Source organism: Chrysemys picta, chromosome 2, assembly GCF_011386835.1.
Source record: "Chrysemys picta bellii isolate R12L10 chromosome 2, ASM1138683v2, whole genome shotgun sequence".
Classification (NCBI taxonomy): Eukaryota; Metazoa; Chordata; order Testudines; family Emydidae; genus Chrysemys; species Chrysemys picta.
Window position 1 is genome coordinate 79,964,358 of NC_088792.1, and position 11,918 is coordinate 79,976,275.

The 11,918-nt window shown below is 46.5% G+C and overlaps 1 protein-coding gene across 2 annotated transcripts; it reads left to right on the plus strand.

Moving 5' to 3' along the window:
* Positions 1-1,013: 1,013 nt before the first annotated feature.
* Positions 1,014-11,111, plus strand: NOD1 (nucleotide binding oligomerization domain containing 1). Of its 2 annotated transcripts, none has more exons than XM_065583578.1 (5): positions 1,014-1,265; positions 2,731-2,814; positions 3,734-3,817; positions 5,605-5,688; positions 7,604-11,111. In XM_065583578.1, exons 1-5 carry the CDS (start codon positions 1,147-1,149, stop codon positions 7,674-7,676), a joined length of 444 nt encoding a protein of 147 aa, XP_065439650.1. In that variant the 5' UTR covers positions 1,014-1,146; the 3' UTR covers positions 7,677-11,111. The 2 variants fall into 2 exon arrangements, with proteins under 2 accessions (XP_065439650.1, XP_065439651.1); XM_065583579.1 differs by having other exon boundaries at positions 1,015-1,229.
* The last annotated feature ends 807 nt before the right edge of the window (positions 11,112-11,918 follow it).

Genomic DNA, 11,918 nt, shown 5'->3' on the forward strand with positions numbered 1-11,918 from the left:
AATATGGTCTTGTATTTGTTCTCCCAGGCTTGTCCTTTCATTTCATTGAGTGTCAGAGCCTAGCATGCTCGTGGCTAGTTCAGAGTCTTGGTTGCTGGCAATTAGGAATCAATGGAAGGTCTGACTTTGCATGGTGGTGTTCTTCCCCTCTATGCCCATGTGCAGCCAGGGCTGGAGCACCCATGGAAAAAAATGATGGGTGCAGAGCACTCACTGGCAGCCCTCCTATCAGCGCTGCCTCCTCCCCCCTCCCCCAGCATCTCCTGCCTGCTGGTGGCCCTGCCGATCAGCGCCTCCCTCCCTTCCAGTGCCTCCCGCTCACTGCGATCAGCTGTTCCACAGCCTGCAGGAAGTGCTGAGGGGTGAGAAGGGGGAGGAGCGAGGGCAGGGCGTGCTTCAGGGAGGGGGCAGGAAGAGACAGGATGGGTGTGGGGCTTTGGCAGAAGGGACAGAGTGGGGATGGGGATGGGGGGAGCACCCCCCAGGCACATTAGTCTGCGCCTATGGTTGTGTTTGTATCCAAGGAATAAGTTGTGGAGGATGAGTTGGAAATGTGGGTAGTTAGTAAATTCTCCTGGTTCTCCGCTCCAAGAATCACACCCGCCCCCCCGCTGTGTTAACTGTATGAATTCAGTTTACTATATCTGATGTAAAATGTATACGGGTGACTGATTTGAATTTGGGCTTCATTGGTATCCAATGAAAATAGTGGGTGAAATTCACTCCTGTGCAGCAGGCAAACACAAAGCCTTTGTGCACTTACATCCCCCAACTGCCCTATTTTGACCACTCGTATGAGAATTACCGTATACACTCGTTCATAAGCCGAATTTTTTAGTAAAAAAGGGAAGCCCCAGAGAAGGGGGTCGGCTTATAAACAGGTATAGAGAGGGAGAAGTGGGACACAACCCTCCCCCCAACAGAGGAGCAAGGAGAGGCAGCAGAGACAGAAGGGAGGAGGCGGGGCCAGAGTCTCTCCGCTTCTGCCCACGCTGCTCTCCCCCCAGCCTCCGAAGCAGCTGTAGTTCCAGGGCTGGCAGGCTGCAGCCATGCCGCTCGGCCCCACCCCCCAGAGCAGGCTGTGACCACGCCACCCGGGCACTGGAGCACGCTGCGACCGCACCACCCGGCCCAGCTCGCTGGAACATGCTGCGGCCACAGCGCCCGGTCTGGCCCGCCGGAGCAAGCTGCGGCTGTGCTGTCCAGCCTGCCAGAGCAGCTCCAGCCAGGTCAGAGACATCCTCCTCCGGTCATCCCCAGATAAGGTGGGAAGGGATGGGGAGAGTGTGGGGGTCCCGGGCCAAGGGTGGGGTCACGTGGGGGGTGGTCACAGGGGTTACTCACCTGACTCCCAGCTTCTCCCCCCCCAAATAACATTTCCCCACCAGTTACTGTCCCAGCCCATCAGGGTAAGCAACTGGCATGCCGGGAAACTTTGTTTACTTACGTTTACCTCCTTGCCTGCGGATGCTCGAGGTAAACAAACCATCTCGGCCCACCAGCGGCTTATCCTGATGGCCCAGGAGCCAAAGTTTGCTGACCCCTGAATTATAGGGTTGGCTTATAAATGGGTCAGAAATTTTTTTCCATTTTTACTTATCCATCTTGGGGGGGGGTCATCTTATGAATGAACCGGCTTATGATCGAGTATATACGGTAAGTGGTTGCCCAGTCCTGGGCAGCTAGCTAGCACAAGGCCTAATCTCACTAGTCATCTCTGCAATACTGCCAGCTCATGTTTGGCTTCTAGAGGGACTTAGAAAAACTGCTTTTTAAAGACCTGAAACTTGGAGCTTAGTATTAGGCAGATCCTCTTACCAATGTCTAGCTGAAGATAGAGGGAAAGATTTAAAAACCCTATAATCTGCACTGAAAACTGTGTGAATGTAAGGCTACGTTTTAGTCGTGGGTATTTTTAGTAAAAGTCATGGACAGGTCACGGGCAGTAAACAAAAATTCACGGCTCGTGACCTGTCCATGACTTGTACTATATACCCGACTAAATCTTGAGGGCTCTGGGGTATTGGACGGCCTGGGGGCACTGCAGGTGCTCTGGGGTGGGAGGGCGTCTTGGGTGCTGGGGGAGGAGAGGGTGGCATGTGGCCTGGGACCCATGCTGCAGCTGGGGGAGTGGTGGCGCGTGGCTCAGGACCCTCACTGGTGCTGGGAGAGGCGAGCGGTGTGGCCCGAGACTGCCCCAGCAGTGGCCGGTGCAGCTGGCCCAGGGGCTGCCCGAACTGCTCAGGTGGCCCCAGGCCAGATGCACTAGCTGCTGCAGAAGTCCTGGAGGTCCTGGAAAGTCATGGAATCCGTGACAGACTTGCAGCTTTATGGCTGTCTGGGTCCCTGGTGGTTTGGGGTTTTTTTTTTTTTTTTTTGGATTAGCTACTGGTGGGGATGGCACTGGTGCCAAAAACATTTTCTGCCCTGGCACTCAAAGCCACCAGTCACAATTCTGCTGTCAGTCTCATAAGTACAACTCTCTGATGCCAAACCTTGTGACCTGTGTAACTGAGGGCAGAGTTGGACCCAGACTGTACGACAGTAACAGAAGCATGTAGTTAAAATGCTTCCGCTTGTAAAGTCTTAATTAGTTACAGTTTGTGGAGCCTTTTGAACATGTAAATCACTCTCTCTATGCTATGTATTAGGATTGATTAAAAGACAATTCAGGCTTTTTGTAAAATGGAGATGTTGGCTATTTTTATATATTCCTCTCTCATTTCCCAGTCTTGCATTCAATGGCATCACGCCAGAGGGAGGCAAAAGCATTGCCGAAGCTTTGAAGCACAACAACACCGTGAAAATATTTTGGTAATCAGTATCCGTTCATTCTATGGAAATATCTGCCCTCTTACTCATTGTTAATGGGTTGCAAAGGAAAGCTGCAACTTATCATTATTTCCCAATGAGAAAGTAAACATTTCACTTTAGAATGGGTGTGAAGGTAAAGGACGATTATGTGTGCTTTATGACAGGTCTTTTCCAGAGCTGCGTTGGAGTGCTAGCTCTTATCTAACCGGTGCAGGAATGTCTCCTCGAGCTGGGAATCACACCCCCAGCTTGACGTATAGACGTATCTTTAGGCTAGGTCTACACTTCAAACTTTCATCAGTATAACTGCGTTGCTCACCCACCCCTGAGCAATATCGTTACACCAACCTAACCCCAAGTGCAGGTAGCGCTGTGTTGACTGGAGGGCTTCTTGTGTTGATATAGCTACCGCCTCTCATGGTGGTGGATTAACTGCCCTCCTGCTGGCATAATAGTGTCTTCAGTGGAGTGCTACAGCAGTGCAGCTATGCCTCTGCAGCTTTTTAAGTGTAGACCTGAGTCTCATCTCCTATCACTTTTGTTATGTGAGACAAGTTTTTTTTTTGTTTGTTTGTTCCCACAGCCTTCATGGCTTCTCCAATGCTACTCCCATGTCTGGACCTGTCCGTGTCTTCCAGTGCATTGTATCTACCCTCTCATACACATCCCTGTCCCATTCTGCAAGGCCCACACCTAACCCGTGTCACCACCCCATTGTTAATAAAAATCAAGTAGGCAGTCTCTTTGCTGCTCCTACCTTCTGTCTAGGGGGGTTTTGTGTCCAGTCTTCGGAAGCTGCTCAGGACAGGAACTGTTTGTGGCTTGTCCAAAGCTGAGTGCACTGCCAGCACTTAAATAATTGAGTAGCAAATGTCAAAATGTGAAAGAGAGTTTCTGAACAAACACTCTGTCTAATTAGGTTGACTAAAAATGCGATAGATGACGATGCTGCAGAGAGCTTTGCAGAGATGCTGAGAGTCAACAAGAAGCTAGCGCATTTATGGTGAGTTAATTACATTTAGACAAGCGTGGCTCTTTGTCAGCCACCACATAAAATCTTCAACTTCCAAGTCTATGCAGGTCCCAGCGAGCCATCTCTGCAATGCCTGGACGTGGTCGGGACAAGTGAAACGAGCTTCTGCTTTGCTTTTTTTGTTTTAAACTTTTGAAAAAACTTGCATAAAGTTGGGCACCTGAATCTGCCTTTAGATGCCTCAGTAAACATTCTGAGCACCTATTGCAAAGAGTGGACGCTCCGGGCAATAAGCACCTCTGAAAGCAAAAAGGGGCCTTGATTTAGGGTGCTTAGCTTTTAAGCAACTACATTTGAACATTTTGGCCATAGTTTATTATAAATCTGCCTTAAAATAGTGGGAGCACAGCACCCTTTGGGCCAGAGCTGGCCCAGTGGCTCAGCAAAGCATGGGTGCTGCTGCCAGTGGACAAGTTTATATCCTGGCTTTCTTGGTTAAGCTACCTGATGCTTTGAAATGGCAAATTGACCAGGGTAGATATTTGTACTTGAGACTGAGCCAACTATTGTTCCAGTAGCTGAAAACACTCAACCTTTCAATTTGTTGGCCAAGTTCAGAAAGTTCTTCAAGGCAATTCTTCCTTTTCTCCCCACTGAGAGAGATTTTTGAGAATTAATTTGTTTTTCTAGCTGAGTCCTGAATCTCAGCCAATCCCAGGAGCTTATAGAGTGTGTGGCATATCATGACAAGCTACAAGGTGGGGTGGTGGTCACCTTGGCTGAGTATTTTTACAATATTTCAGCAGGGGGTAGTTTTTGAATTGGAGACAACAGTTCTACTCTAGAGCAGTTCATGAGGATCCCAGGCTGTCTCCGTTTCTATTCTTATGTCTTTTGTATCTTTCAATTTCAACTCTTATATCAAGTGTGGTTTATGTCTAGTGAGTGATCATCTTACCTATATATTACTGCAGCTATATTTCTTCATAATAAAACCATAGACTAGACAGAACTCCATTTGGAATTAATACCTGTAGCTCATAACTAATTTACTGGAAGGGTCACCTGTGAACAATACATGGTGCACACTTTCCCCCCCTGCCCACATGAGGTGGAATATATTGACCTTATTTCATCCCTGGCATAAGCAGTGGCAACTCCTGTTGACTTCATTGGGCGTTGCATTTGCTGACACTAGGGCTGTTTGGTGCAGTGTCTCCAAAGAGATCCCAATCCTTGCTGGCCTGATACTCAAGAGACTATCATTTAGAATTTCATTTGGATTGCTCACATGGCAAATAGTGACCACTAAAAACACCCTGCCTGCCCCAGGATTTATGCACAGAATTGGTCTGCTACTCCATGAAGAGTCCTTGTTAAGTAGAAAATATAATTATGATGGACTAAAGCAACAGCGTAAAGAACTTTTAATGTATCAACAGATCCAGTGTTCATAATTCCACACTGATAGTAATCAGCTCCCACTTACCAGACAGCAGATGTATCATCAATTGCATAATTCAGCTCACTAACCCTGAAACACACATGCAAACACTTTAAAATCAAGAGGCTCTAAGACTCTTGGTTTTGCTGGTAGTAGCACAGCTGTGGGGAGATTGTCTGATGCTGGCATGCCATCCATGCAGATGGTAATCAGAAACCACCTCTTCTTGGCAAACAGTTAACCCTGCTCATCAGTATCAAGCAGAGCTTACCTCCCACTGTTGATTTCTGCATCAAATATCCCAAGTGTGCAAGAGAGGGGATGCTACAAGTCAGAGCTAAACAGTTTGTTTGACATGGTGCTTTATTTTTAGGCTTATACAGAATCAGATTACAGCCAAAGGGGCCAAATACCTCAGCGAAGCTCTCCAGGAGAACACAACCATTAAAGAAATCTGGTAAGATCCCACTTTTTGGAGGGTTGCTTTGTAACACTTTCCTTTGAAATGCTTTGACCATGTGACTCTTGCAGTAAATCAGAATTTAGAGCAGGGGGTCTCGACCTTTTTCTTTCTGAGGCCCCTCCCCTCCCCCCCCAACCCCAACCAAATGCTATAAAAATTCCACGGCCCACTTGTGCCACAACTGTTTTTCTGCATATCCCGTAGATTAAAAGCCAAGGCTGGCATTACGGGGTAGATAGCAGGGCAATTGCCCGGGGTCCCGTGAAGCGAAGTTGCTTGTGCTTTCTGCCCTTAGCCCCAGTGAGCCCCAGACTCCTGGTTGAGAACCGCTGGTTTAGAGCAAATTTTAGGAGGGGATGTTGTATCTCCAGCCTGTGGGATTCAGATTTTGAAGGACCCGCTCCTTCCACCACTTCCACTCTGCTTTGCTCACGTGAGCAGTCCCTTTGGCTTCAATCTGATCGCTTTCCTGGAGAAAGCAAAGCATATGCATAAGTGTTTCATGAATTACGGCCTAATTTTGTAGCCTGAGTTCTGTTTGATCGGAGTATTATTTTCAAGCTTTCTTCTCATCATGTTTCTGCTACCAACGAGCCAAAGCCAGACAAGCAGGTGATGGCTGCATTTAATTAACATTAATAATTTGGTTCACAGAATTTGTGCTTTGATTTTCTTTTTTCAGACAGCACTCCATGCACAGTCAAGGTGCTAAGCTACAAGGAGATTAACTTTTTGCAAGATTTGCTTGTTTTAGATTAGGTAGGCATCACAAGCCACTTGTGTTTTGACACACAAAGCCAAAGACAGTTCCTTCTGCCAGCTCCTAGGAGTGGAATAGCCAGTAGAATTGGGCTATTTTTAGCGCTACTGCTTTCAGGCCCTGATTGTGTACAACATACATTTTTTTTTTTTTTTTAAACAAAATGTATTTTTCTTAAGTGCCAGGCCACGATGTTCCTGCTTTGAAAGCTTGTCAGTCACCACCTGTGTTCCACTGCAGCAGGCATGGGGGAGGTTTTCTGTTACAGAGCTGCAGTCACCCACCCACCCCCTCTAATATTTTCAAACCACAGGAAGGTTCCCAAGTCTGTATTTAGGTTTCTAAATAAAAGTGGTTTGTTTCTCAGAGGTGCTGAGTGGTGGTAGGATTGAGTGCTCAGCCCTTCTGAAAACCAGGCTATTTATATACAGGGGCATAACTTTAGGCAGCAGCAATTGAAAATGTTGACCTAAAGCAATATCACTAATAAAAAAAATTACTAAAGGAAACATCTCAGCAAATTAAGTTGCCCTTAGTATATTTTGCCCTGCTCAGGAGGAGAAGGAATAATGAGGGCGAAAGTGTGAACAAGTCTCTATTCATCTGGTTACACAAGATTCCCGCACCTGGGGAACCTTAGTCAGCTGGATCCCTCCTTTCATACTGCCATAATAGAATCAAACCTACTGTTCACCTTCTGGGCAGTTCAAAGCAGTAGGGGATTGTCTTACTCCAACTGCAGAGTCACCTTGACTAGCATAAAGCTAAAACATCTAATGCTGGCTGCCTAAAGTTAGCCTTCGACCTCTATTATAAGGGGCTTGGGTTCTCAAGAGCACCAAGCACCCAACCAGCTCTGATTCACTTACGTGGGAGCTGTTGGGTGCTCAGCACATTAGAGTGCCTAGAGAGAAACTAATTTAGGCACCACTTTTTGAAAAATCTTGCCCCCCGTGTCTCATCAGAACTACAGTGTGACCTAGTTGGGGGGAGCCCCATTTGGGGTTTGTGCCCAGTGAGTAGCACACAGAGGTCTAGGAAACTTTGATTGTCACTCCAAAAGCTTAAAAAAGCAGAAGACATGAAATTACCAAAAAATGCAAAATAAGCAAAAATTCTTCATTTTTGTTTCCTCTCCCTCCCCGTTAGCTTAAATGGAAACCTGATCAACCAAGAAGAGGCCAAAGCCTTTGCAAATGAAGAGCGGATTATTTGCTTTTGAGTGTGTTCTTTCCAGTTTGGACAAGCTCAGTATTACAAGTACTGTTCCAGCACTTGGAGACTGCAGGGTTACCAAGGCATCCATCTGCACTGGGGACGTCACAGCATGTAAGAGTCTGATTAAGTGGCTTTTTCAGAACACTCTACCCTTCCCCCTCCAGCAAGGTGCCTGTGTTGTTACTCCACACTTTTGCTGAGTGGGACGGTGCCTTAGAGAACTACATTAAATCGTCTAAGCACCGTACAAAAGTGCTATGTCTGTGTCATCAAACCAAACCCCCGGCAGGTCTATGGATTATGTAAATAAGTCTCTGTATAGCTTGTTTATATGTACAATTAAGGGTGCAAGATCTTATGGAAGAGCCACAAGCTCACAGCAATATCCCCCGTGGACTGAGGAAAAGCTTGTGAGCATTTGGAAATCCTGAGCAGAACTGTAAACCAGCCCTGCAAAGTATTTCTGCTGGTGCCTTCAGCACCGATACTCGTTCCTGCCGGGTACCTGAGGTCTAATTTTCCCATCAACTGTCAATGGAGGTGTGGGCGCTCAGCACTCCTGAAAAGCCGGAACTTGGACTTTAGGCTTTGGCTGTTGTGAATTCGCTCCACTAAGGAGTATTAACACCACTGCCCCCAGATACTCCGCAACACTCCTGCCATGTTGTTAGAAAGTTGTGTGATCTGTATCGAGCCAGCCCCTGTAAGTACAGTGTTCCGTTTTGGAGGATTTTGGAGATAAACCTGAAGAAGGGGCCTCTAGCTTCAGATACTAGACAAATTTAGACTGGACTTACACAGTATAAATTTTTTATGAGACTAGTTAGCCATTGGAACCATTTACATAGGGCCAGCATGGATTCTCTATCACTGATGATTTTTAAATCAAGGTTGGATAGTTTTCTGAAAGATCTGCTCTAGGAATTATAGTGGGGGAAGTTCGAGGGCCTGGGTTGTACTGGAGGTCAGACTAGATCAGAGATTCTCAAACTAGGGGTCACAAACTGTCAACCTCAACCCCCAAACCCTGCTTCACCTCCAGCATTTAGAATAGTGTGAAATATAAATTTAAAACACTTTTTTAATATATCGAAGGGGGGAGGGTCGCACTCAGAGGCTTGCTGTGTGAAAGGGGTCACCAGTACAAAAGTTTGTGATCATCTAGTCCGGGGGTTCTCAATCGTCCCTTCTGGCCTTGGACTCTGACACGCTGCTGCTAGCAGCGCACCACCAGCAAAGAGCTCCAGCATGGAGAAAGTAGAACTGAAAAACTAATTGAGTGGAGCAGAAATCTTTCCCAACAACAGGGAAGTGCTAAAAACCGTTAGCGAATGTAAGACGTCCCTGCCAGTCCTACCTGAATTAATAGAAACAGTGAGAGTGGTGGTAGGAGATGGAGGGAGATTGGAATGACAAGCCACAATCTTGAGCTAGACTAGTGAGAAGCAAAATGATTTTCAGTAGGAACTAGTGATTTTGGGAGCCAACCTGAGATGCCTTAAAGAAGCCTGATTCTCAGAGGCCAGGTGTGCAGTACTTTATGAAAATCATGTCCTTTTTAATACATCTCAAGCATTGAAGCACCCAGAAGTATTAGACACTGTGCAAAAGCTTAGTCGATGGTCCTTAATTTTCCTTTAGTTAAATAAATTTTCATTCATCAATAGATTAAAAAAAAAAAAACCAAATTACCTAGAGGTGTGTGTTGGATTCTCCATTTACTAACTTGCCCATGAAGCTGGGTGGGATGAAGGAAGGAAACAAGCTGTGGTGTAGTTTCTAGTAAAAACAATCTTAGATCTCCACAAAGTAAAAATATTAAAAGGTTTTCTTTCTATTTTTAAATCCACACCCACCTCTTTTTGGTCGTAGCACCCTCCTCTTTCCCACCCCCATTTATTCCCTTTTTCCCCAAAACAGACTTTCAAACACTGTAAAGAAAAATATTAGCATTTGTTATTTTCAGTGGGCTTTTCTCACTGGTTGTTATGTCAATGATGTGGCTCTCTGCCCACTGAGTGAAGTGACATTTCCATGTCTTCCTAGAGAAATCAGCTAACTGGAATGCTTCATGCATCTGGGCCACTGGTTACTGAAGCAGAGAGGTGCACACTTAGACATGCAGTATATTTCAGCTGTAAAAACATCTGCCAACACAAAATAAATAAAACTCTGTTAAAGGCTATTTTTAGGGGGGAAAAACCCACTTTTCTCTTAGGCTATGTCTACATTGGCACTTTCATTAAAACTTTTGTTGCTCGGGGTGTGAAAAAACACCGCCTTGAATGACAAAAGTTTTAATGACAAAAAGCACCCGTGTGGACACCGCTTTGTCGGCAGGAGACTCTCCCGCTGATGAAGCTACCGCCCCTCGTTAGAGGTGGTTTTATTTTGTCATTAGGAGAGCTCTCTCTTGGCCACAGAGAGCAGCTACAATGGCACACTGTTAGGGACACAGCTGCGCCGTTGTAAGGTGTGCAGTGTAGACATAGTGTAAGTCGCACTAAGGTCTTCCCAGTCTCTCGCCAGGTGGCAGATACAACCACCACCAAAAAAGGGCGAGTCCCCTTAGTTCCTACTGTGCTCAGCACGTCCCAGGAGGTGTTGATAGCAGAATTAAACCCTAGAGCATCAGTGAGGGGAAAAATGCATTTTCATGTTCCAAGCCTTGTCCTCCTTTTGCTGACCAGTTACTGATGTGAAAATACAGAATGTCCATGAATTTAATATGCTCGTTTGGGGCTTCTCCCTTCAGCTTCTTCTGCACTGGGTTTGACACTAGTGCTGGTGCACACCCTGTTACATGCATACCTGTTACAAAGCATGGGTCTGATGCTGCAAGCACTTACGGTGGGGCCTAATGTTTGCTGAACTGCTCAGGGAAGCAAGCGCTGCATGTGGCAGGAAATGCCTGCAGGAACAGGGCTTGTGTTAAACCACATGCTGTAGACTGTGGGCCTGTTAAACACTCCTGTCCAACTACTCATTAGCATCAAAGGAGGATCCACATACAGAGAGCTCAGAGGACTGCACCTTGGCTGTGGGAAGAGGGCAGGCTGTAGTGTTGATACTGAAGCCGTAGCAGATTTCTGTTCCAAGTGAAACCGTGACAGCGATTTACTTCCCGCATTACTTCATAGCTTCAGCTTAGGGAGAACATGGCTGTCGTGCGTGGAGAAGCTTGAATTTCCTGGCACAGAGCTTTGGGCTGCACTTTTTTCTTCAGAGAAACTTAATGGGCTATTTGCAGTGAGCTCCCAAGCTATAGCTTGGCCACCTACAAAGGGGGCCTTGTTTACCAGAATTCAGGTCTCTGAGAAAGACACAGATTGTAATTAAATACATATTTTTGAACTTGGAATTAATTTACTTAAAGTCCTTTCTACAGAACCATGTATTTTTTCATCCCTTTGTTAATAAACGGCTTTTTCAGAGCTTCTCTAGCCTGCTCCTGTGATTCATTGGGGTTTATTTCAGTCCTGCCAGGGAGACACGGGGTAGATTCAGCCCTGGCTGAGACAGCGTAGCTCAGGCTACAGAACGCTATTAATGAAAATTCTTCAGCTGGTGGGAAGAGCAGTTGCAGCTGCTCAATGGGTGCACAATTAGCCCTCCTGGAGGGGTCCTACAGCTAGCCAAACCAGGGGCAATACTAGCCAGGCAGAGGGTATGGGCAGAGCAGCTTAGACTGCACTGTTAGCGCTTTGCCTGTGGAGTCCTGGTCATGAGATGACCCTAGCAATCGCTCTGTGCTCCCCTTCGTCCCAGGGGTGGACTCCCCACTGGCTCAGGAAAGTGTCATTTGTACTTGGCTGGCACGGGCCTAGCACGTTTGTTAGTCTTTGTACAAAGCTGGGATGTGAGTTTCTAACGCACTGGCCTTTGGAACAACCTGGTTCAACTCAGTCTCTCACTTCTGCACATTCAGTCCTAACCCTGTGGTTGGAGAGAATGTTTAAAGGCTGTTTTAATATCATGAACAAGCTGATGTAAGTATCACCCAGAAACTGTTTTTAAACAAGCATTTAAGAGTTGGTTCTTGATAGACGGTCAGGATGTGTGAACTGCAGCATTGATCAGGCCTTACAGTGTCCAGTAGACACTCTCCATGTTGATAGTTGCTACTAGAAGGACAATGCAAGGGATGAGAAGCCCCAAGGAGTTTCCAGTTGCTCTAAAAGCCAGTGTATATTACGCCCAGAGCATTGCCTCTGTGCTCCAGGACACACCACTTCACTAGCATGAG